Source organism: Sphaerodactylus townsendi, linkage group LG08 (assembly GCF_021028975.2).
Source record: "Sphaerodactylus townsendi isolate TG3544 linkage group LG08, MPM_Stown_v2.3, whole genome shotgun sequence".
NCBI classification, from domain to species: Eukaryota; Metazoa; Chordata; class Lepidosauria; order Squamata; family Sphaerodactylidae; genus Sphaerodactylus; species Sphaerodactylus townsendi.
The window spans coordinates 74,269,759-74,295,454 of record NC_059432.1 but is presented as its reverse complement, the minus strand read 5'-3'; the positions used below and the strand labels follow the sequence as shown (position 1 = coordinate 74,295,454).

General features: G+C 45.3%; 2 protein-coding genes across 3 annotated transcripts in view; both read left to right on the top strand.

Moving 5' to 3' along the window:
• Positions 1 to 3,235: 3,235 nt before the first annotated feature.
• LOC125437585 (SAP30-binding protein-like) lies at positions 3,236 to 5,043 on the top strand. The gene has a single exon (XM_048505299.1). The coding sequence runs from the start codon at positions 3,255 to 3,257 to the stop codon at positions 4,203 to 4,205; it is 951 nt and encodes a 316-aa protein (XP_048361256.1). The 5' UTR covers positions 3,236 to 3,254; the 3' UTR covers positions 4,206 to 5,043.
• A 10,996-nt stretch (positions 5,044 to 16,039) lies between these two features.
• LOC125437584 (glypican-5-like) overlaps positions 16,040 to 25,696 on the top strand; it is a 495,530-nt gene continuing 485,873 nt past the window's right edge. For both annotated transcript variants that reach the window (XM_048505298.1, XM_048505297.1), the window contains exon 1: positions 16,040 to 16,720. In XM_048505298.1, coding sequence (XP_048361255.1) covers positions 16,531 to 16,720 — 190 coding nt within the window. In that variant the 5' untranslated portion in view covers positions 16,040 to 16,530. The remainder of the gene's footprint in view (positions 16,721 to 25,696) is intronic.

The window sequence follows — 25,696 nt, the reverse complement described above, 5'->3', positions numbered from 1 at the left end:
GATGGCAACCATTTCCCTTGGGAAGGTGTCCCACATGCTGTTTGACTTTCTAAAAAAGAAAACTACATAATGCTCACTTTAACCTGCCCTACAAGATGGTTGTGAGGATAAACTGCAGAAAGAAGAATGATTTCAATAGCCCACTAGGGAGAAAGACAGGGTATAAATCAGGGTTGGCCAACCTATGATGCTCCAGATGTTCATGGACTACAATTCCCATCAGCTCATGCCAGCAAAATGAAGTAAATAAATAAACAGACAGGTGCCTGTGTAAAAGTCTACATAGCATAATAGTAATATTTAGTAATATGTTTCCACACAGCTGGTTTTCGTTTGAAGCCTAAACAAGGTTTGCTGCAAAACACACCATTTTGCTTGCGTACTTCTTTAGAGAGAACACCTTCAATGCAAAACAATACTTTAAAAATTGCTTTTACAATACAATACAAAACATATTTACTTATTTAGTCTCACTGAATTACATGGAACTTATGGTACTAAGGTTTCATATTCGAGATGTCTAGGAAATCCCTTGCAAAGATGTGATCTTAGGAGAAATGGTCAGGTTTTAATTAGAAATACTTGTGCAATTATGGGGGAAGAAAAAAGGACCAAAAATTTCCATTCAGTACCAGACTTTCAGGTGTTAAACAGAAATGTTAAAATTATTTTTGGGCAAGGATTAATGGGAAGCCTGGAAACTGCAAGAAACTGGGGGGAAGGGGGCTTTGCTGAGCCAGCACAGTTATTTACACTTCTTCATAGTATACATGTCTTTTTTTCTTGATGTTGCTAAGAAGGTAATTGGGGAAATCTCTTCCAGAAACTAGGGCCCCTTCTGCACGGGGGGAATACGGCGGCCTGGGGACAGCAAAAACGCCGTGCGGTGTGAAGCCGCCGCTTTCCAACCTTGCTTGCCCAGCGAGGTTTTTGGAAAACGGCGGCTTGGAGGGAAGGCTCCACGGTGCCTTCCCTCCCCCCATGTCTGGGCAACCAACCTGTCCTGCGGCCCTCTGGTGCGTCGCCGAGGCCTGGAAACACGCCCCCTCTGCCCTGCGACTCAGGAGTGGTCGCGCAGGGCAGGGGGGGGGCGTGTCCCCTGGCCTTGACGACATGCTGGAGGGCGGCAGGACAGGTAGGTCGCCCTGACGACGGCGCAGCTCATGCGAACGGTCCCAGAGGGGTCGGGTTGGCGTCATCTACGCCGACCCGACCCCTTCTGCCGCCGTGCGGAAACAGCCTAGGAGAGGCATATCAGGTCTGTAGCTAAATGCTTCCTCAAAAGCCTTCCAGGGTTAGGAAAGGAAGACTGTATGCTAACAGTAGGAGCAGACACTGGTGGTACTCAGAAGGATCAGTACTACAAAGCACTTTATCTTGTGAGTGAATATTCATTGGTTTCTATCAGACACTACAGGCTATCAGGCTATAGCCAGCATTCCTCATTAGATGGCAATGATATATTTCCAGGTGGTGTTTCAAAGAAATTGGTAAGGAGTTTGTGATTTCTTGATCCCAACAGAACCTTCTGAGATCTTCTGGCTGCCATGCTGGTGTTTGGAAAGAACTCTCAGGATGGCACTTGTAGTTTCCAAGCTGCAGAGAAAGAATGCATCTGGGAACTCAGCAGTGGCGTATCTAGGCAAACTGGAGCCCTAGGCAAAACCTGAGTTTGATCCCCCTCCCCGGGCAGCCACCCTCCCCCACCATGATCAAACAATGATTTTTTCCACCAGGTCATTTCTAAATCATCATCACATTATAGAAAATGACCCAACTCATAAATCGGAACACAGCAATAGTCCATGCCACTCAGCAGAAACCAGCTAAATAAGACCTGGACTGACTATATGTCTCTATCCCTCTCTGCAGGTAATTTAAAGCCTGGCATAGCCAGAGTTATGTAATTAATTAATTAACTTAAAATATGTATATGTTCTAAGGCTCACAGTGGCTAATAGCATGACAAAATGTTGCAAAGCTATAAAAATAACATAACAGCCTTCAACCAAATATACCACAAGCTAAAAGCAGAGGCACAAATGGGACCTGCACATCTCCTGGAATGACAACTGATCTCCAGACATGAGAGATCAGTTCCCCTGGAGCAGTGGTGGCGAACCTATGGCACGGGTGCCAGAGGTGGCACTCAGAGCCCTCTTTGTGGGCATGTGCAAACAGAGTGGCCCCCCCACGTCTAGGCTGGCCTGGGCCGCTGGGTTCGATTATTAGCATTAAACCTAAGACCAAGTTTTGGGGAAGCAGTGTAGGTAACCCTGTTAAGCGCTGTTAAACCACACTGATTTTCATGCAAAGAACAAAAGCGCAATCCTTTACTTTGGAGTAAGCTCGGTTGCTGGCAACGGGGCTTGCTTCTGAGTAAACCCTCCTAGGGTCGTGATTCACCCTTTGGAAGAGATGCACGGTTGCTTCAAAGCAAAGCCACCGACTACCACCAAGCTTACTCCTGAGTAACGCACTCCTCGGAACCAACCATTTTTCTAAACTAAAATCTCAGTGTTCAGGTTAAATTGTCGTGTTGGCACTTGGCAATAAATAAGTGGGTTTTGGGTTGCAGTTTGGGCACTCAGTCTCAAAAAGGTTCGCCATCACTGCCCTGGAGGGAATGGCTGCTTTGGTCAGAGCCACCCCATCCGATTTCCCCCCCTTAAAGTTAAGAATGAAGGCTTGCATGAAAACAGCTCTCCTAATCTCTTATGCAACTTTATTTGAAACCTGTGCTGCATCCAACCCCCTCCCCCCCGCATGGTATTTTCTAAAGCAAATAAAGTAACACATTAAAGAAAAAGAATAATTCTCCTTGCAATTCGTCTCCAGGGACAAAAATATTCCCAGTTTATCCCAGATATTTCTCCCCGTCTTTTCCCACATCCTGCGCGCACATAGAACTCAATTCCTCTCCGGATCAGCATCATTTTATAAACAGTAATTCAGTAGGATGAAGGGGGCGAGGAGAGAGGCAGATAAATACTTTTCAAAAGATATCTCAGTCAGTTTTGCTTTGGGCGCGAATTGATGACGTTCACTTTGGTTTTAACTTGCCGCGCCAGTTAAGGATGATCTCTTTTAATCGCATAAAACAATCCCGAGAGTGTTTCTCCTTCTCATCGCTCCCCCAGGAAGTGGAAGAAAGCTCAGAGAATGTAAAAGAATTTTAGTCCTTGTTGCTATGGGGATCTCTTTCCGGCTCAACATGACGTCATTCCCGCGCGCCTGAAAGTTCCGAATAAAGAATGCAGAACGGGGAAATGGCGGCAGCGAAGACAAGCGTTCTTTCTTCGCTCGCTGTTTATGCTGAGGATTCTGAGCCAGAATCGGGCAGTGAAACCGGCGGGGCAGGCAGTGAGCGAGGGGCAGGCCCAGAAGAGAAAGGAGGTCTGGTGTCAGAAGGTTATGGAGAAGATGATTTTAGTAAGATGGAGGGAGAGGAGGATGGTTATGATGAAGACGATGATGAAAACAATAAACAGTCGGAAGATGACGATTCAGAGACTGAAAAACCTGAGGCTGGTGATCTAAAGGACTTTTCAGAAATGGAGAAAAGAGATCCTCAGGAACTAGTTGCCTCTTTCTCCGAGCGAGTGCGAAACATGTCTCCCGATGAGATCAAAATCCCTCCAGAACCCACAGGAAGATGTTCCAACCACTTGCAGGACAAGATTCAGAAACTGTATGAGAGGAAGATAAAAGAAGGCATGGACATGAACTATATCATCCAGAGGAAGAAAGAGTTTCGTAACCCCAGTATCTATGAGAAATTGATCCAGTTTTGTTCAATTGATGAACTTGGCACCAATTATCCCAAGGACATGTTTGATCCACACGGGTGGTCTGAGGATTCCTACTATGAGGCATTAGCAAAAGCACAGAAAATCGAAATGGACAAGCTGGAAAAGGCTAAGAAGGAACGAACGAAGATTGAGTTTGTGACTGGTACTAAGAAGGGGACAACAAATGCTTCATCGACGACAACAACAACAACAACTAGCACTGCAGGTGGAGATGCACAGAAGAGGAAAAGCAAGTGGGATTCTGCCATCCCTGTGACGACAATAGCTCAGCCCACCATTCTCACTACCACAGCCACCCTGCCAGCTGTCGTCACAGTGACCACAAGTGCAAGCGGCTCCAAAACCACAGTGATCTCTGCAGTTGGCACCATTGTGAAAAAGGCAAAGCAGTGACAAGTGCAGTGAAAAGCTTACTGGACTCTGTTTCAGACTTAGTAATGCCAAAAGCACCAACTTTGGACACAATGGGAGGATACTTCCCCTTCTCCCGGAGCCAGAAGACTATTTTAAAATGGGCATACCATTCTTGAATAAGAAGGGAGTAATAGTTGTTGTATGTATTTATTACTGAGGCTTTTCATCTTTGTTGATAAAGAACTCCTGTGCTTTATTCTATGAAATGGAATGTTGACATGTAAATATGCGTTTAATAAGTGGCATATCAGGATCCTTAAATTCCACGAAAATAGAGCTTTAAAGAGAGAGATGGGTAGCAACTATACTGAAATCAATCAGTTGTATCCTTTACTGTTCATTAGTGAGTTACTTTGACAAACTGAACATCCTTATCTCTCTGTTGCCAGGAATTCATGGGCAAGAATGATTTCCTTGAGCCAGACCATTGGTAACATAATACAGAGATTGGTTGTCATGCAGATTATTGAATAGACGACAATTCTCCCCATATAATTCATTTTGTTCTGGTTTCAGAGATCAGGGAATTTGAAAGCTTTGACGTTTGAGGCATCACAGTGAAAATCCACACTGGATGCCATGCCTAGGTTGTAGGAATCATCGTGCTGAATCTAGCTGTGCTGGTGGGAGGATGGTTGTTGTGACAGAAGGAAGTAGACTTTCCATACTAAATACATGTTTTGGCAAACAGCCTGGGAACCGCACAATACCCAAGTGATTCCAGCCGTGAAAGTCTTCAACAATTTCATATTTTAAATTGTATTTCATTTATTATTTTGGTTTTTATTGCTTTTTTCTTTTCTCTTTGTTCTTCTTATATGTAATGTTTTTGTGAAATTATTACTATTTAAATATTATGTAATGTATTTTTAACCAATAAACTTCAATTTAAAAAAATGAAAAAGGTCCTGAACATTTCTAAACAGAGAAGTGAATGAGCATCCCTACTTGCAGTATCTGTTGGACCTGGAAAGACACGAACTTGGAAGTCATAAACAGACAGAGCCTCATTAAGGCGTGTAGAAATTTGCAATGTTACCTGTTTCCTACCTTTATTGCCTGATCTGACAATTTTATTTCTTTCTTTTTACTGAAGAATGAAGCATTTTAATTACAGTAAAGAGTCAGAAGGAAACTGACCTAGATGCCTCATTGGACATGAGACTTTTTGAAAATTAAGTTTTGAAAATCGAGTTGGGTTGCATGGCTGTGCACGGCATGTTAGAATGTTTGTGATTATTATTACAACACTTCAATATTACCTTTCTTTACCTAAGGTGGTAAATAAGAAAAGGAATGACAGTGGTGTGCTGCTCAACCCAAATATTGTGGATTTCACTGATTCCCAGTAAAGGCAAACAAGTTCAAGTTGTATATTATGATCAGGTTAAGAGCTCTGATACTTGACAGGATGCCACCAAAGTTTCCAACTTGCTGTGGTATGAGAAATCTGTTTCCAAACCACTGCAATTGAAAGCTTGTATTTACCTTTAGGAAGATATTTGGCATGTTCTAAATGCTCGCTCTGAGTTTCATTCTGGCAGAAAACTTGCTTTAAATAAGAAGAATGTTCATGTGGCAAATGTATGCTTCTAGTCTTGTATATCTAAAAGGTATGCGTGCCAGGGATACATTGGCCATGTACACACATGCTAAAGAATGGGCCATTTTCTTTGTATGTGGTGTGGCAAAAGCATGTTTACTGTCATGTACTGAGTGATGCTACACCAAAACAAAGGGCCTACTTAATTAAATAGGAAGAGAAACCAACCATTATTTGGCTATTAAACACAACTGACTGAATGGTATTCTAGAATAAAATACATTTTAAAGTAAGGCATTATTCATTAAGTGAATTATTCAGCAGACCCATGCATCCTGCTTGCTTTCTTTGACAGGATTCCAATGGAAGTTACTGTGCATTGTCTGAATAAAATATGAAAGAATGGGAAGTATTCCCAGCAAAGGGAACTTGAATGCACTGCATGGAACACCTATAGTTTGGCTCAAACCCTCTGAATCTAATGGGGTCAAAGTGGGCATTGCATGTAGATGTGGTGCTATTTTCCCAGCAGTTTTTAACATTTCAAAACCTCCAAAGCCAGCCATAAAAGGATGTCTCTCTTTCACACACATGCAGCACTCCTACCTACCTAGGAGTAGGGGAAAGCAATTGGAGGGAGAGATTCTAACTGGGGAAATGGAGAAAAAGTTAGAGTCCCTCCAGCTGAAAGTGCTCATGAAGCTGCATTACACTGAATCATACCCTTGGTCTATTGAAGTCTTTTAAAATGCCTTGTTAAAAATACTGTGGTTTTTAATTATAAGTTGTCTTGATCAGGATTCTGAAGAGGGAGCATAAAAACATGTTAAAATAAATAATGTTTGCACTGTCTACACTGACTGGCAGAGGATCTCCAGGATCTCAGGTAGAGGTCATTCACTTCACCTTCTGCTTGGTCCTTTTTAACTGGGGATGCCAGGGATTGAACCTGGGACCTTCTGCAATCAAAGCAGATGTTGTACTATTGAAGCACAGCTCCTCCCACCCTCATCACTCTTGTACTCTTAACTGCATTCTCTTAAGGCTGTGTTTTGAAGTTAAAAAATATTTTCACTCTCTGGGGAATGTTAGCACACATCTGCTTATAATGTCTTGTTTGGCCTATAGAAGTGCTGACTTAGGTTTGAAGTTAGCATTAGTGGTTTCCCCCCTTGTTCTGCTTGTTTCCTTTTCCTTTGGCTTCATAAAAAAGCTCCTTGCCTTAATAAAGGCCAGGCAGCTGGTGTGTTGTAACCACAGCTTGTTATGCTAATCATTGTCACAAAGTCACTTAGTGCTTTCTTGTCAGCCTTTTGTCATCTCAGGGTGCACGAAGGCCTCCATCCTGCCAGCACCTACATGCTTAATGTTCACAACATGACAATACCAAATGTACATGAGCCCTGGATTGCTAAAATGTAGATTCCTGTAAATCTACATGACATTCACAGCATACAACATGTTCAGCAGTTTGGAGCGTGATGCTAAATCTTGTTCAGGGTACAAAACAGAGGTAGGAGGTCATGGAATGTGGGGGAAAACCAGTGTGGTCTTTAAAATGTTAATCTTACCAAACCAGCATGGCCACCTGAAAAGACAGACACTCCATTTTGCACATGCTCCAACTTTGTCACACATGCACATATTTAAAGGAGTGAGATGGCTGAGATTGTACATCATCCCATTTCACAAACATCTGCACTCAAAATTGTGTAGAGTCTGCATGTATGCCGTGGCACTGTAGCTGGAGATGCCAGATGGCCTGGAGAAAAACTTTCATGTGCCTTTAATAGAAGCTTATTGAGATGTTGTTTATCTCCATGTCATGAAAGCTGTTGATTGCCTATTTCCATACCTTAAAGCTTTTTTTCAATGGAGAGGATATCTTTTCTTTATCCAATTGTAACTGTTTACTATAGACTTTGCTGAACCACGGCCAAGTGTGTCTGGTGGTAGGACAACATAGGATTTATTTTAAATTTATTTCCCTGTGCTGGTCCTGTGCCACATACTAAAATGCAAACACATTAGCTCACTGTATCTGCCATACCAGTCACGGAAACAATGAAGAGGGTGATATTATCACACAAGCATATGAAGCTGTGTTATGCTGAATCAGACCCCTTGGTCCATCACGGTCTTTATTGTGTACTCAGATGGGCAGTGACTCTCCAGGCTCTGAGACAGAGGTCTTTCACATCACCTATTACCGTGTTTTTTTAACTGGAGATGCTGGGAATTGTTTGAGACTTTCTGCAAGAAATGCAGATGCTATCCCCCAAAGCAGTTGCCCACTCCAGGCTGCTGTGTCCTGTCTTGATCCATCCTTGGCCCTACCCAGGTATCTGAATTTTGAGACCCTGTATACTCACATAAGTGGAATGCATTTCTATTACTGCATGCCTTCATTTGATGATGTCCTGGTGTTAACATTTCTGCTAGGAACCCCAACTCATTTTAGAAATTACTTTAGAAATTAGATTTTTATTTTAGAAATCAGAATTCCTGACCCTCTACCCACCCATTCCCTACACTGTTGAAAAAAATGTGGGCATATCTTCCAGGTGGAGAATCTGGCTCCTTGAACTAGGCATACTTTCACCTACTGCTGAAGGAAAAATAACTTAGCTGTTCCTCTACAAGCATGTTGTGGTATGTGGTGTTCTGAATATAAGCATGATCTACTTTTCTCTAATATGGCTCTTTCATAAAAGTAGTGAACAAAAATATTTTCTTCCCTTTCTTCCCTGGAGATTGAGGGGGTGGAACCTGGTTTGGGAAGGTGTGTTTGAAGAGGGGAGGAACCTTGACAGGGTATAATGTCATACAGGTCACTCTCCAAAGCAACCAGTTTCTGAGGGCAAACTGATTTTGATTTTAAGTATGACTCAAGAGAGCAAGGAAAAAAGATAATGTTGAATTAAAGCACAATATGCAGTGTGGCAACTAGCACCATTTTGCTTCGCCAGTCCCATAATGCCACCACCTGGGTGGAAAACAGAACCCTCAGGTTCCTGCCAAGTGGGTTGTCTGGAAACCTCCTGGAAGGTGGAGCCTGGAGACCTACTGGAATTACAACTGATCTTCAGACAACAGTTTGCCCTCAGAAACTGGTTGCTTTGGAGAGTGACCTGTATGGCATTATACCCTGTCAAGGTTCCTCCCCTCTTCAAACACATCTTCCCAAGCCAGGTTCCACCCCCTAAATCTCCAGGAATTTCTGAACCAACACAGAATTGGCAACCCTGAAAAGTTGAAGTAAAAGTAGTTATTACAACACCAGCCTCTGGCCTGCAAAGAGTGGTGCTAACAAGACACTCTAGAAGTTAACTCAGGAAAGATACTAAACTATCATCTGGAAGCTGCAGGCTGCTCCATGTTCACATTGGTAGTATGTGGCTAGAGAGTTCTAGAGGAAAAAGGGGTAGCTGGGAAAGGGCTAATCCAGACAAAGATTTCAAGAAGGAAGCAGGAGGAACCAGAGAAAGAAAACACTGAGTAGGTCCTGGAAAGGAACTGACTAGTAAGGAAGTGATAGGCCACAAGGGACAAAATAGGAAGCAAGCAATAAGTGCAGTTCTGGTAACTGTGTCTCAAAAAGGATATTTTAGAGCTGAAAAATCATACACAGAACAGCAAACAAGATGATTGGGAGTTAGAGCATTTTTGCTGGGAGGAAAGACTTCAAAGTCTTGAACTTTTTAGTCTAGAAAAATAAACATCTGAGAGGTTTATGGAATTTCAAACTTATGCCATACCCAATAAGGTTTTCTCAAGTCACCAAACTACATATAATAAAGACCATGAGATATGTGGTTGCTGGGGTCGTTCAAAGCCAACACAGTGTTGCCAACATCCCAGAGAAGAATGTTTTGCCTCTTTAACATAAACTTATGCGGGAATGGACTGTTGAAGCTTTTCATGGCACAGAGATAAACAGGATCACTTATTCAATAACATAAGTCTCTTAATAAGGCGGACAAGTTTTTCCCAGGTTGTTGGCAGTCCTAAGCCAAATCCCCACAAGATGGAACCTGATAAGTCTTTTCTTCCCCTGGTATTCACCAGCTACCCACCTACCCACCAGAAGTGCTCTTTGTGCCCTGGGCTATGGCACCTCTAGTACAGAAAGTTGGAAGCACTTGGAGTATTTACCTTTAAAGTCAGATGCAGGAAATTTGATTACAGTGAAATGGCTGTGGGTGTTCATTATGGGGAATTTCAGTGGTAAAATTAGTGCAGGTTTGACCCTTTATTGTTCTCTGAGTGAAGCATGGAACATATTGAATCTAATGAACTATTTAATTTAAAGATCACGATACCAAATTATATGACTCTTCTGGCTTCTGCAGAAATTAAAACACCATGCAGATTGTTGTTCTTTCTGCTTCATTTTACCCTTTTCTCCCAAACTCTGCTCCCTCTCCCCTTATTTTATCTATCTTTATTCTGAGAGACTAAAGGCACTGTAGGACAGGAAGGCACATTCTGTGAAGCCTCTCACTAAGTCCATGTTTCAGGATGTGTCTCCTATCAGCAGGGGATCCTTTCTTTAAAAATTTTTTATTGTATCATTTGAATTTTACAGTTTATAGTAATTTCCTTCTTCTAATCTTCAGCCCTTTCCGCACGGGTGGTGTATGGCGCCCTGGGGACAGCAAAAACGTTGTCCCCAGGGAGCCATTCGCGCAGGGGGCGCAGCTGCTTTGCAGCCGCGCCACCCTCACACCGCCCAACTGGCGCGAAGCTGCCATTTTCCAACCTCGCTCGGGGAGTGAGGTTTTCAGAAAACAGCGGCTGGGAGCCGCTGCCGTGTGAACGGCAGCAGCTCCAAGGCGCCCCCCCCTTCCACCCTTCACTTACCTTGTCTCCGGCTGTCCGGCGCATCGCCGAGGCCCGGGGACAGGCCCCCTGCCCTGCAACACTGGAGCAGTCGCGCAGGGCCAGGGGGGCGTGTCTCCAGGCCTTGGCGACATGCCGGACGGCCAGAGACACGCCGGGTCGGCCAGGCGATGGCCCTCCGCGGCACCATCTTCCCGGCTGTTTGTGGGACCGTTTGTGCGAACAGTCCTGGGAGGTTGGGTCGGGGTGGAATGCGCCGACCCAACCCCCATCGACGCCGTGCGGAAACGGCCTTCTATTAGCTCCCATTGGAAACAATGGAGGATGGGTAACCCCCTTTGGGAGTCCATAGCTTTGGACCCCCTGGACCAAACTTCACAAAACTTAGTTGGTATCAGTAAGAGACCCACTTAATGATACCTCCAAGGTTTGGTGAAGTTTGGTTCAGGGTGTCCAAAGTTATGGACCCTCAAAGATGTAGCCCCCATCTTCTATTAGCTCCCATTGGAAACAATGGAGGATGGGGGCACCCCCTTTGGGAGTCCATAACTTTGGACCCCCTGAACCAAACCTCACCAAACCTGGGTAGTATCATCAGAAGAGTCCCCCAAACAGTCCCTGAAAGTTTGGTGCTGCTAGCCTAAATAATGCACCCCCTGCAGGCCAAAAACCAAAAAGCACTAAAATGTTTTGAAAACCCACAAACGGAGGGGGCGGAACTTCGGACATGAATGGGGGGAGTTGAACCTGAGGAAACCCCCCCCCCTTACCTACGTCCTTGCCGCCAGCCAAGTCCTCCCTGCTCACCAGAGGCGTACCGGGGATAAATGGCGCTTGGAGACAAATTGTCTCCACAACGCCCCCCAGGCTCTGCCCCTGCCCTTCCCACCTTGGCGGGGTTGAGGGGGCTTGGAAGCAGCAGGAAGTCCTGCTGTCTCGTCATTTTTGTGTGCCTTGGACAGGGTCGAAGCACGCGAAAATGACGAGACAGCAGGACTTCCTGGTCATGTGGGGGGCCGATTTTGCGCCCCCCATGTGACCAAAAGAGTGGCGCCCGGGGACAAGGGATACCCCTTGTCCCTATACAGATACACCACTGCTGCTCACCGCAGTGCGTGCACGTCATACTCAGTGGCCCAGGCCAGCCTAGATGTATGTGTGTGTGGGGTGTGTGTGTGTGTGATTTTCCACCCCACATGACGAACTCTGTGTGCGCGTGCCCACACAGAAGGCTCCGAGTGCCACCTCTGGCACCTGTGCCATAGATTCGCCATCACTGTCCTAGAAGCATTCAGTGTCGTTCATTGGCCTACAGGGCTCCACAGGTTTGTGTGCAATTTGGACCAAGGATGCAACAAAAATGCTCCTGCCTCCAAGCCCCAGTATGAAACAGGCAGGTATGATTGGAATAAACTGTAATTTATGAATTTACAATGTCTGTGATGAAAATAGTATGGGGAGAAAGAGTTGAGTTCATAGGAGTGCCACAGAACTAACAATGAGCCATCCTGCACCAAAGAAAATGTAGGAAGATTGATCGCGGATCTCTTGTGTAATACATGTTTTGGTCCTCAGTATAATATTTTCTGCATTTAAATGATCCAATAGTTATTGTATCATTCAATATTATGGAGGTGGCATTACAGTGTTGTGATCAGACAAAAGTTTTTACATAACAGGCATGTTCTTGACTGCTTTTCTTCCCTCTTCCCTCTTCAGTGGCGTAGGAGGCTCAGAGCTCGTGTATCTAATCTGGAGGGACCGGGTTTGATTCCCAGCTCTGCCGCCTGAGCTGTGGAGGCTTATCTGGGGAATTCAGATTAGCCTGTACACTCCCACACACGCCAGCTGGGTGACCTTGGGCTAGTCACGGCTTCTTGGAGCTCTCTCAGCCCCACCTACCTCACAGGGTGTTTGTTGTGAGGGGGGAAGGGAAAGGAGATTGTAAGCCCCTTTGAGTCTCCTACAGGAGACAAAGGGGGATATAAATCCAAACTCCTCCTCCTCCTCCTCCTCCTCCTCCTCCTCCTCCTCCTCCTCTTCTTCTTCTTCTTCTTCTTCTTGTGGGTCAGAACAAGCTTGAAAATTGATGGTTTGGGATTTTTTCTTAAATAGGAGAATTCTCAAATTAATTCTGAAAGCTTAATTGAAAGCTACACTATATGGTACATGAATGGTACTCGAAACAAAATTTGGAACTAAAACAAGGGACTGTCAGGCCAGACCCCATGTCTGGCCCTTTGCAGTTTATAAAGACTGGTAAGGAAATAATATCCAAGAATCAAGCTTTAGACAGAAAGAACAGTTTTTACTGTGCAGAATTAGATATTTCACAGGATCATCCCCATATGTTTGACTTTGCAGAGAGGACTGAATAATTTAGAATACCAAAATCTGAGAAGAAATTTAAAAGCATCTCTACATTGTTTCTTGCAACATAATATTGTTGCTATTCTCCATCAAAATCTGAATATTTCTCTTGTTCCTGAGTATGCTTCTTGGGAGGTGGATGGAATTTCTAAGTGGCACTTTACAGCTAGTACGGTAGGGTATTTATGAGGGGCAGAGGAGGGGAGGAATCAAGCTAGAATTTCCAGGGGCAATATACTGGCGTATATGTGCATGGCACCAAATTCCACATACAGCAATATTGGATGCATGCCTCGCAGAAAACAAAAGTTATTTTTCCCAGTGCTGTCTGTAAAAGCTCATAAACACCAAGTCAGTTCTGCACTGAGCCAAGGACAGTCCATCCAACAGTAGCTGGGGCCAAGCTCTACCATTAGCATTCATTAAGTGCCAAAAACAAAGCCTGCAGAGGACTTATGGAAGGGCATTCTGAATGATATTTGCTTTCACAAATGCTTCAGTATGCTGAGCAATTTGTGAAATAGAAACTTCCCTTGGCTCCTACTTCACTGAAATTTCCAATCCTTTCCTATGATATGGTAATTGTATGAGTCTAGCAATTGTCCTCTTTCCACCAGACCATTCCCTTGATACAAAATGACCTATATAGTATTTGTTAAAGTAACGACTTGGTGGTTCAGATGCTTTCAGGCCAAGGACACTTGCCCATTTATCAGTCAGTGAACACTTCCATATAACTGGCTTTTGGCCAGTTCTCTACTCTTTCTACTATTGGCTGCCTTTAGCCAATCATAACTGTACAGTTCTTCATGAAGCTTAAAAAGGTTTAAATATTTCTATGTTTTATTATAGTTTTTAACATTTCGGGATCTTTGCATACTGCTCAGGTCATAATTACTAGGTTGATTCTCCATTAAGAGTTCATTTTTCCCATGATAAGATATTTTTAATAAGATGTGTTAGTCACCTGAATAACCACCTTAATAACTTCACTACCATTTCAAGTTCTTGGGGTTCATTAGCTTTTTGAAGGGTTCTGTTGGAGAGTATTGTTTTTTGTAAATCATGTTTTTATGTTTATTTGTTTTGGTAAATCACTTTGGCTCATTCCGCACATGCAGAATTATGCACTTTCAAACTGCTTTCAGTGCTCTTTGAAGCTGTGCGGAATGGCAAAATCCACTTGCAAACAGTTGTGAAAGTGGTTTGAAAACGCATTATTTTGCGTGTGCGGAAGGGGCCTTTGTGTCTCCAATGTGTGAGAAAAGTAGGATAAAATATTCTACTTGTTTGCTTCATCCTCAAATGTTATTTCCTAATATATATTGAAATATTGCTGAAATCCTTGATCTTCGGAAATAACAAGGGTAGCAAAAGCTGTAACCCCATCTTGATCCCCCCCCCCCAATTGTCTCTTCAGAAGAGAATTGCAGTAGTTCCAACAGTGCAATTTGGCTTCATTGAGGTACCTAATCTATTTCTAAACAATGATAAGTTTGTGAAGCAACACCAGGAGTCAAGCCCTGCGAATGCTGGAGACATCCCCCAAGTGTTTTGAGTTGAAATCCCAGAACGTGCATGTGCACCATGGCAGCTTTCTTTTCAGGGAAAGTAGATATGTCCACCCCCCACCCCCCCAATTCACTGCTTATCAACAGTGCTTCCTCAAGGCCTATTTGCATTTATACAATGAGTTCTCAATCACAGCTGAGTTTACACAGAGAAGCTGGTGACTGCTGAATTTCCAGACAGAAACTCAATTACTTGGGCAGAATAATTGCTGGAAATGTCTCAGACATTCACTACTGTAGCAAACTGCTTCTTCATAGCCCCCTGGCAGCAAGGTGAATTTTTCTAGCTGCAGAAAAGGACCTGTTGTACACCTTCTTCCTCTGGTATATCCCAATCTGTAATTTGTAGAATTTGAAATGTATATACTAGTTTGCTATCTGTAACATAGGGTACAGTTGTGCTCACTAATATACAAATGATTGTGAACCTATGACCTTCCCCTGTCAACTTTCTCTGTTTTTTAGCAGTGACTATCTACTAAATCTTGTATTCTGTACAGCAACCAACCCTATGAAAGTTAAGTAAAATAGCAACAGTTAACAGTTGGCTCAAATTATGTTGTTCTATGATTAGTGGACCCTAAAGTGGCTTTCTCCTCCTCACCCTGGCCCTGAAAGGGCTACCACTGTATGACTGTCACAAATTCATCATGTGAAGTGAAGCTTCCCACATTATATTAGGGAAAAGTTGCACCTGCTGAATTTGTGGCAAGCAGATCTGATACTTTTTGTCAGAAAAAGTGCAAGTCTCTCTTTTTCCCTCCACCTGAGTGTCAGAGGCTTATCTGGTAAACCAGATGTGTTTTTGCACTCCTACATTCCTCCTGGGTGATCTTTGGGTAGTCATGGTTCTTCAGAAATTTTTCAGCCCCACCTATCTCACAAGGTGTCTGTTGTGGGGAGAAGAAGAGAAAGCAGTTTGTAAGCCACCTTGAGTCTCCTTACAGGAGAGAAAAGTGGGGAATAAATCCAAACTCCTCCTCCTCCTCCGTGTGTGTATACACACACGTGAAATATATACCAACTTATAAATACACAATGAAACTGGATGTGTTTTTAAACGTATTTTGAACTATAATTGCATATAAGTTTCTACACTCTAGGGACGGGTTTACACAGATTTTCCCAACGTCGCGCCACTTAGATCGACCCCCCCCCCCCCCCCCGACCGTCACTGCAACCACCGGTGGAAAAGACAAAGGTTGGCAGCCCGAGGACTGTTTGCGCCTTTCGCGAGGCTCCTGAGGAAAGGCTCCGAGGACCAGGGCGGGCTGGAGAGGGGCTGGTGCCCGGTACCTGCTCCCCGCCCTCCCCTGCGACTCTCAGCAGGGGATGCCCCAAGTCCTTCGGGAGGCCCTGCGGCGGCGCCTCCTTCTCTCCCCCCTCCCTCCCCTCTCTCCGTCCGCCGGTGCCAGTAGCGTAGCGGACTTGGACGACTTTGCCTGCTGTCTGCAGTGTCGGTGCGGCGTTGCAAGGAGCCTCCCTGAAGACCCCCCCACCCCCTTGCCCCGGCGGTGTAAAGCCTAATTATAGCGCAAGCCAATGAGCGGAGCGGCGGCTGCTCCCCTCCCAGCCCCGGCTGTGCGCTGAAGGCTGCTGGGCGGCAGGACGGCGACCACCTTCGGCAATCCCGCAGTCGCTGGCGGCAGGGGAAGGGAAGGGGCTGCGGGGCGCCCGCGTTTCTCCGGCCGACTCGGGGCGTTCTCGCGCGCCCCTCGAGGGCTGCCAAGGGCCAGAAGAGCCCCCCACCCCGCTCCGGACTTGGCCCGCTGCTGCTGCTGCTTCTGCTGCTGCTGGGAGGGGAGGGGAGTGGAGGAGAGGGGAGGAAGCGCCGCCGCGCAGGGCAGAGCCCCAAGAGCGCAGAGGCGCGGGCAAGTTTGCTGGCTGGCAAGTTGGGCTCGCCTGCCGCCGGCCCGGGGTGCGTGAGTGAGCGTTGCGCTCGCCGGACTGCCCTCCGTCCCTGGTGGGGCATGTGGATATGGCCGGTGACAGGAGCGCTGGGATCTTGTGCCGGCGGCGCTTCGGGCTCCTGCTGCTGGCCACGGCGGCGGCCGGACTGTGCGGCGGGGTCTCTGGAGGCAAGAACCCCAGCTGCCACGAAGTGAGGACGGCGTTTCAGATCCGGCAGATCGGCCCGCTCAAGCTGGTGCCCGATGTGCCCACGACCGGTCAGTACTGTCTCAGTCTCTTGCTCTCCCCGCGGACCTCCGCTGGGCATCCGAGCCCCGATCTACACAGGGCAGCCTTGGAAGGGGAGCGGGGACCGCTTGGAGAGCTGCAAGGGATGCAGCCCGAGGCATGCAGTGGGACCGGGGCGGAATCGGGAGGAGGCTCCCCTTGGCTTGTGGAGCTGTGATGGGGCTGGAGGGTCCCACGCTGGTGCAGGGGAAAGGGAAGGCTTGTTTTGAGGGCGGGCGGTTTCCAGACAGCGTCGGAGCCCCACTTTTCGCGCTCGGGGTGTCTTGTCTTTCCCAACTACTCCGGGACAGCAGTTGGGCAATGCCTGTCTGTTGTTGTCAGGTGACTCCGAACTGTAAAGTAAAACAGCAGTTCGGGAAAGATGGAAGGGAAATGCAGGCTCATAATTCACTTCTGGTTAGTAGAGCACAGAGGTTGCAGGTAAGATTCCTCCTGGGGAAAAGAACTGTCGTTTTCTTGCAAACTCCTGTCAGATGCGTCACAGCAACCTCCGGGTCTCCTCCCCCTCCCCGTTGTCTACTTTCTGAGAAGTTGTAGCATTTTAGCCAAGCTCTGCTGTTTGGGTACACAAACAAGGTTGTCAGAAGAATTCTCCAGAGAGCCCCCAGTAGAAGAACGAACCAGAGAGCCAGGCAGTCTGGTCCAGGGAAAGCGATCCTTTCTAGTAACTTGCTTTGAAAATGCAAAGTCAAGTGATCTTTGGGTGCAAGCCTACTGAGTTCTTTGGAACCCTGCCAAGAAAGAATTTAACCCAGACCACTTTGGTGCAAGACTCATGCAAAGTGGAAAAATTTTTATAGCATCAGTTTTAACTAGGTCACAGGTGGACCACAATAAAGCACACTTTGCAGAAAAGTCAAAAGGAAACTTTTCTTATAGTTTGGAGTAGCAGCTTTGCCTTTCAGTACAGTTAACTGTATGTATATATCAAATGTAAATATTGCACCTTTTACTGAAATTGATATTACGTAATGTTCTGTTCGCTTCAGCCTATGTTTTTTCTCTCAAAACTTTATTTTATGGTGAAACTGAACTCATTTTGTAACTGCAGTTTTCTTCCCTTCTTTCCCCCACTTCTTCCCTTTGATGACAAGTTTCAGACTGTAAGTGCCTCAGGGCAGGGACCTCTTGTGTTCTGTAAAGCACTGTTCAGGCTGAATATGCTGAGCACAGAAAATGTTTTTTCAAAGAAGGGTGTCTTTCAATTAGGAAAGGCATGTTAATAAATGTATCAATACTGATTCCTTAATCATACACAAATCTGACAGGTTTTTTAATGTAAATTTGGTGTGATGCTTTTTCATTAATGTCTCCAGAAGAGATTTCACAATGTACTTCAGAGGTGAGCATAAATAAACTGGAAATAAAGATGGGATCTGTGCTTTGAAGAGGGATGAAAATGTCCTGTAGTTAACAAGGTATCTGTGAGTATATAGAAAGACTGACTAAACAAGAAGCTCCCTGTTTTACTTGTATTGCAAGGTAGCATTCAGTTGAACTTAGTGCCTAGTTTTAAAGCAAACAAACATTCTGTATTCTTTAATAAGAGAACATTTCGTTGAAAATTTGTAGGCTGCCAAATGGGTAGCCCCATCCATAGGACTCTGGCTGCTGAGGATGACACTGCTGCCATGCCACCGTTCTGTCTCCTGAGGACTTTCAGGTGGTGCTGTTAGGCAGCAAACACGCACACACAAACCCTGGCTGCCTGGAAGGCCCTTGTGATGTACCCTGTGCCCACAAGTGCCCTGAGGAGAGTTTTCCCTCCAAAATTTTATCTGCTTAACTCTGCAGACTTTGAACAGCCCTGTATAAAACCTCTGCAGAAAAAACACGGTGTGTGAGGGTTGTATTTTGTTGTAAATTCACTGTTTTCCCACGCACATATTAAAAATAAATATAAATTGGCCTTCTTTAGCTCAGATTTTCAGGCACCTCCCAGTAAGCTAGAGACTATTGCTTGTTTAAAAATAAAACCACCTTTCCCGGTCAGAAACAAACAGGCACAAGAGATTTTTTAAAAAGTTAAAAAGATGAATTAGAATAAGATTTATTTGACAAAGTTATTTGGTGAAGCAAAAATAACGTAAAATAAATCAGGTAAGTTGATATTAAGGCACTATATACAAAAAAGCTGATGTTGCACTATGTACAAGAAAGCTAATTATACTGTTTCAGAAGTTTGCTTTCTTAGGTCTTTAAAAGTAAATAAATCAGACAGGTGTTTTCAAGGTTTTTCAGTTGTTAACACAGTTCTTCTCTGTTCTCTTTTCTGAGAGGACTACTTTACTCTTGGGTAACAGATGTTTTAGCAGGATTTCTCCACTTCCAAGAACAGTCTGAACCCAGATATGCCCAAACACACTAAGGTGCATGCATATGATTTTCTCCTTTCTGTGACTCTACAGAATAAAATCCATTCCTTTCTCTGTGAAATGCCACTATCCTTAATAAGCCTTTACTGCTTATTTGTTAGTAGATTTCATCCAGAGGTAAAAACAACAACCAGTTGTTGTTTTAATGTACCACTGCTGTATTACTGGGAACTCAGAACTTGCCCCTCACAGAGAGTAGACTTTACATCAAGAGAATGGAGCAATTCCGTTATACAACCGTTCCTTAACCCCTTCTCCCTCAGAACTCCCTCCCAGTTTTCCTGGACTGTAAGCTGACTTTGAAAACTGGCTCCTTAGCTGCCAGCCAATCACAAGCTGCTGTGGTTACTCCTTTTATGCTGGAGCTTAGCTCTGTTACCAGTGGCATAGCGTCAAGGAAGAGGGGAGTGCTCAAAGCACAGGGGCAGGGATGTGGTGGGGTGGGGCAGGCAGGGACATGACAGGGGCGTGGTGGGGGCGCAGGGCACATGTGTGCCCCGGGTGCAGTTCTTCCTTGCTCCGACCCTGTCTGTTACAAGGCAGCTAAGTCCTGGAATCCATCATAGCCCTCTATAGGGCTTAATGGAGTTATGTCTCCTCCCTCCTGCACTGGCATCCACTTGGATGCCAGCATAACTCCACAGCAGAGCCCACTTCTGAGTTTTGCCCCCCCCCCCGAATGGCCGGACGACAGCACTTTTTCTTTCTCTGCTGGAAGGGTTGCCCCTGAATCTGGAGGTGTTGACAAATGTGTTGGCATGAGGTTCTTCCACTCCCAGAAGCTTCCTCCTCCCTTTGGATTGGACTACATCCTTCTAACTCCATTGTCTTCAGTGGATTTAGAAGGGTGTCACTGTTTGGATCTGAATTGTTACTGCCAAAAATGTGTATTTAGGGTTGGAAAATTGGCAATATACTTGGCTTTCAAATCAGTGGGAGTGAATTTGGTTTGAAAGCAAACCATCAGTCAATGTGGAGCTTCTGAGACTGATGTGTACTTCCCTTACAGATACAGCTGCAAACAGTCTAGAATCGTGGACCAACTGAAGATTCTGAACTGTTTTCATAGGCATAGAGCACACTGTACTAATCCAACTGGATACAGTCACAGCACTCCATAGTGTGATATGCATTGTGTGCTAGCCATGAGACAAACTCTGTTTTCTTGGAAACAAAATATTGCATTTTTAGCGTTCGTACACTGTTCGTAGATTCCCCTCAAAACACATGTTCTAGCTAGGAGAAGGCTGTTTGGATTTCATTACAACAAATGAATGATAGCTACCCATTTAATGTACAAGCCAACTGTCATGTGAAAATGGCCCTTGGAATGATTAAGCATTTAGATCACATCTGTGTGTGCACCTGCTTGTATTTGTAAGCACAGTAGCGAGCCTCAAAAAGCCATGAAAGATATCCACTCTCATTTGTTTGGGTCACAAGTTAAGTACAGATTGCTTAAGGTCGGGAAGTAATTAAACAGCTAGACATGTTATAAAAATATTAATTTTGGTTTTTATGCTCTGAAGCATCTGTTGTTTTTGTCACAGAATGAATAGTAGCTGAAGTGGACTTTTTTCCGTCTCTCATAGCAGTTTTTTTTTTAACCAAAAGTCAGCGGAGCAGAGATTTATTATAAGTAATTATACGAAAATGGTGCCACTTCTGATATATCAAGGAGAAGGCACCAAAATCAGGCAAAAATGCCATTCTACTAGGCAAAGTTTTAAAATGAGCTGTGCCCTGCTACTACAGTGTGGCCATTGCAATCACACCCTATGTGCTAGATAAACCACTAGGGAATTCTGAGTTTAGCTCAAATCCTTCCTTGGTTCTCGGGCAAGTTGTTACTGCTGAGCCGAAACTCAGGCCCCTTCCACACAAGCAAAATAATGCGTTTTCAAACCACTTTCGCAACTGTTTGCAAGTAGATTTTGCTATTCTGCACAGCTTCAAAGAGCACTGAAAGCAGTTTGAAAGTGCATTATCCTGCTTGTGCGGAATGAGCCTCAGTGCTGCCCTGTGTACCTTGGGGAAAGAGTGGGATTCAAATGTACACAAAGCTTAAGAAAAATTGGGCCTCCTGAAGGAAGAAAAGGCTGGTGGTTGACCTTTCCTTCCCAAGTTCTGCCCCAGCCATTCAATTAGCAGACCACTTAGCTCTCTTAACTAAGGCCCTTTCCGCACGGGCCAAAAACGACGGCCTGGGGGCGGTAAAAACGCCGCCCCCAGGCCGCCGTTCGCACAGGCGGCGCTGCTGCAATGCAGCAGCGCCGACCTGACTGTGCTCCCCCTCCCCCAGGGCGGTGTCAGGCCGCCCTAAACAACAACCCTTTAAAGGGTTGTTGTTGAGGGGAAAGCGTCTTCCCGGCCGCGCGGTGCGAACCGCACCGCCGGGAACACGCTGTTTCCCCTTCCCTTTCCCATTTACCTCTCGTGTCGTCGTCCTGCTGGCCTCCTAAGTCCCTCCCTCGCTGTCCTCCGACCCCTGGAGGTCGGAGGGCAGCGTGGGCGGGGCTGAGGAGGCCCGCAGGACGGTGACACGAGAGGTAAATGGGAAAGGGAAGGGGGGAAGAGGCGGCTCCATGCGGAGCCACCTGCCAGCCTCTCCAGAGGCCGTCCGCATGCCTGCATGCGAATGGCCTCCACCTCCACGCCAGCAGAATTCTTGCCAGCTTGGAGGTGCCTCGATGGCCGTGCGGAAACGGCCCAAGCTTATCTTAAAACACTTGGAATAGTGTTCTTCCTTTCCTCATCATAGATTGTGGATTAGAGACCAATGAGAGAGCCATCTAGCTAGGGATGCCAGCCTCCAAATGCGGGTCTTGTGGAATTACACCTCATCTCCAGACTGCACAGTACCCCTGGAGAAAACAGGTGCTTCAAAGGGTGATGGATTCTATGGCATTGTACCCCACTTAAGGACCTCAGGCTACATCCCCATCTCCAGGAGTTTCCCAAACTGGATGTGGCAACCCTTCCCCCCCCCTCCCCTGGCAGTGGCAGTGGAAACCCTATATCTAGTCTATGGCTCATTCTACAAACGCAGAATAATGCACTTTCAAACTGCTTTCAGTGCCCTTTGAAGCTGTGCGGAATGGCAAAATCCACTTACAAACAGTTGTGAAAGTGGTTTGAAAACGCATTATTTTGCATGTGCAGAAGGGGCCTATGACTTCTTTTTTTCACTAACCTTTCTGGGAGAGTGTTTTACACATCTTCTACTGGCATGTAGTTCTGCTTTCTGCCTACCTGAGTTCAAGTTAAACAAGCATTACCAGAAGGGGGTGGTGATTTTTTCTTGTCTATCCTTTCAGTTTTCTTTGTGCTGTAGATATGCTCATCATGATGGAACTTGACAAATAGGAGTCCAGCATAGCTTTGAGGGTCTTTTGTCAGATTTTATTCACGGGGTCCAATATAATGTATGTGGTTCTACAATAACGTTTTTATTGGCCTGACCTGGTAGACAAAACTGTCTACCAGAATGGCAGGATTCATTGCTCTATTTTTATATGGCTGTAAATATATTGTGAAAATATTTAACTGTGTTAATATAACTCTGCAGCGTTTAGTTTTTATGTCTTTTTGTAATGCATAAAAACTTGTCTGTTGCTATTTAAACAAAAGGTGAGAGTAGAAAAGAGAAACAAAAATATTAACGTGAAAGGAAAATTCAGCATGCAGTTTAAGGTAAGTAGGTGCCTTTATTATGGGTCATTAGTCATTACAATGAGGATGCACAAAAGGGAATATTAATTTAATGAAATGCTGTATTTGCTTTGAATTCTTTTAGTTGCATACAAACCCAATAACGTGTCTTGCCCTGACCTAAAAATCCTTACTACTACTACTACTAAAATAAAGCTATGAAGTGAAGCCATCTATTTCTTCCTTGTCCCTTCAACTGCTCTCTAAAGTAAAATTAAATTTGCCATACAGGATTGATGAGCTTGCCTCAAAGTCAGTTGAGGATTTACCAATCTGCATAAACATGAATTGTTTTATTGCTATCACAGATAGGCAATTAAAGTTAGGTGTGCTGGGAATGCCACAGCAAGTATGGTTGCCAGATAAATTTCCTTGATTGCAAGAGAAGTGAACTGTGGTGTGGTTTGCTTCAGTTTTTCTTGACTTTGTTTAGTCAGCAACTATGAGGCACCTAAGTAGTAAGTTTCAACTCCATCTGAAGTGTAATTTGCCCCCACCCCCCTTTATTATGTGCAATGGTGGAAGAAGTGGTGGTAAGAACTTCCTGTGAGAAAGTCATGTAACGGTGTGAGAAAGCGTTTGAAGTGCTTGCCAAACTGGATCCTTGCTTGTGACTAGTGAGCAGGATGTATGCCAACCTGGTGGGTGTCCGAGTACCATTAGTTAAAAGCATGGTAAAAGGACCCCACTCATTCATTTAGCATTTGATATGACTTTGTGGTCTTTGGGTGTGATTATGAGATCACTCCAAGTTAGCTAAACATGATAGTGTGGATGAGTGCTATTTAAATATGTTGAGGAGGTGGCCTTTCTGTTTTGCCATTGTTTTCTATAAGCAAATAATCAACAGAACCAAAACCCAGATGCGCTTGTTGAACTGGTTGCATCCTCACATTTTGATTCTGTTGTGAGGTATTTTCTTCCCTCACTTCAGGCTATCGTTTTTATTTGTGACTTGCTAGACTTGTTGCCTGATTCTGTGTCAGGGAGCTGTTTCATACCTGTGGGAATTGTATCTAGGTGATACATATGTGAAAGGTTGCCTGTAGCCAGAGGTGTAGCTCCAAGGGGACAGGGCGGGGGTGCACGATGCACCGGGCACGCACCCCTGTGTGGGTGTGGCGAGGGTGTTCCAGGGGCGTGGCGGGGGCGGAGGACGCATCGGTGCACCGGGCACTTTTCCCCCTTGCTACGCTTCTGCCTGTAGCTGCGTGATAGGCCGACAACAAACCCTGCTCACCCCTATTAATTTCAGGAACTGTCTCCAGAAACGGGACATGAATTTGCTCCCACAGAGATTATTTTCTCTGGGACTGAATGCAGTCGGTAGATCTGTCCCACAAAAAATGGGCCAATCACTGGGCTGAGGCACTGGGCCCTGTGCACCGAATGAAGTGCGCTTGTTTCAAGAATAAATGCACTACCACCCAAATTCCCCTTACTGGTGGGTAAATCCATGATGAAATCCATGGAGATCACCTTTCAGGGGGCTGCCGGTAGCATACTGAAAAAGGCACCCCTGGCAGGTCATTGAAATCCAAGATTAGCTGTGCCTCCTCCCAAGTGGATTGGAGAAGATAGGCATCACAAAGTGGCTTCTATCATAAAGTCACGGGATTATAGGGGCTGACTCCAGTACCTAGTGTTCTGGACCCACTTTTCATCCGGTTACAATGACTGGTCGATGCCAGTAAAGTTAGAGCCCCAATCAGCTGATAAAAGCATTCCACAGATCCTACCTTCATCAGCCTTAAGGGGAGCAGAATGTCTGGGGGATTGTATCTAGATGATTGAGATGCATTCCTACCTCTCTGTAACTGCTTAATGCTACAAATCCCCCAGTCTGCCATCTGGGGCATTGTTTCCTTGATCTTTACTTTATGGCTTCACATTCTTTGTTGATAACTAGCTTCTCCCCTGACACCCTGGTCCCATGGGAAATGGAACTGCATCTGTTATCTTGTGGGGGCAGGAAGTAAAGAGGCTTTCTCTTACTATCTGCCACTGACATTGGGGCGCCTCAGCTCTGGGGCGCCTCAGCACTGACCTTGGGGCACCTCAGTTTGTTTTTCACCATTTATTGGGAATTCAGGAGGAGGGATCTGTTGAGAATAAAGGGGATGGCAAAAGCCAGATTTGTCAGAACTGGCTTTGCCAAGTTTTGGTGCTCTGATGCTTATCAATAAACATTACTGATCAACAGAACAGAGTCCGTTTATTGGCTTAAGGTTTGAGACCTTAACAATACCCCATTGTTAACCTTACAGTGCTATAAGTAGTACATGACTCAAATCACTCTGAGGCTGCTTCTTTTTCTGAGTTTATGGGGGAGGGAAGGGAGGGGGAGGGATGGCATGCAAGGGAGGGGAGGGGAGGGAGGGGTGGCATGCAAGGGAGGGAGGGGGGCAGCATCTGGACATGGCCCACCCATCATAGCGGAGGAAGGGGGAGGGGAGGGAGGGGGAGGGGTGGCATGCAAGAGAAGGGGAGGAAGGAAGGGAGGGGAGGGGTGAGGGAACCACTTCTACATAGGGAAAATGACATTTTTATTAGTTTTAATTCAGTATTTTCTCCTGGTCCCCTTTTCTACTCATGTTCTTTCTTCTGTGTTTCTTACCACACATACAGTACCACAGTACATTCCATTTTTTCAAGCTCCAGTCTCTCTCATTCTCTACTTTTCCTCTTATTGCAATTTCCCATACCTTCCACATCACATTTTTTTCAGTAGCAGTAACACGCACTATCCTAGCAAGTCACATATGGAAGCATATCACACAGTGTGGCTGACTGGCAAACAATCACAGACTGGGGAAAATTGTATGATCGTCCTCTGATGTTAGGATGAGGCAAAGGAAA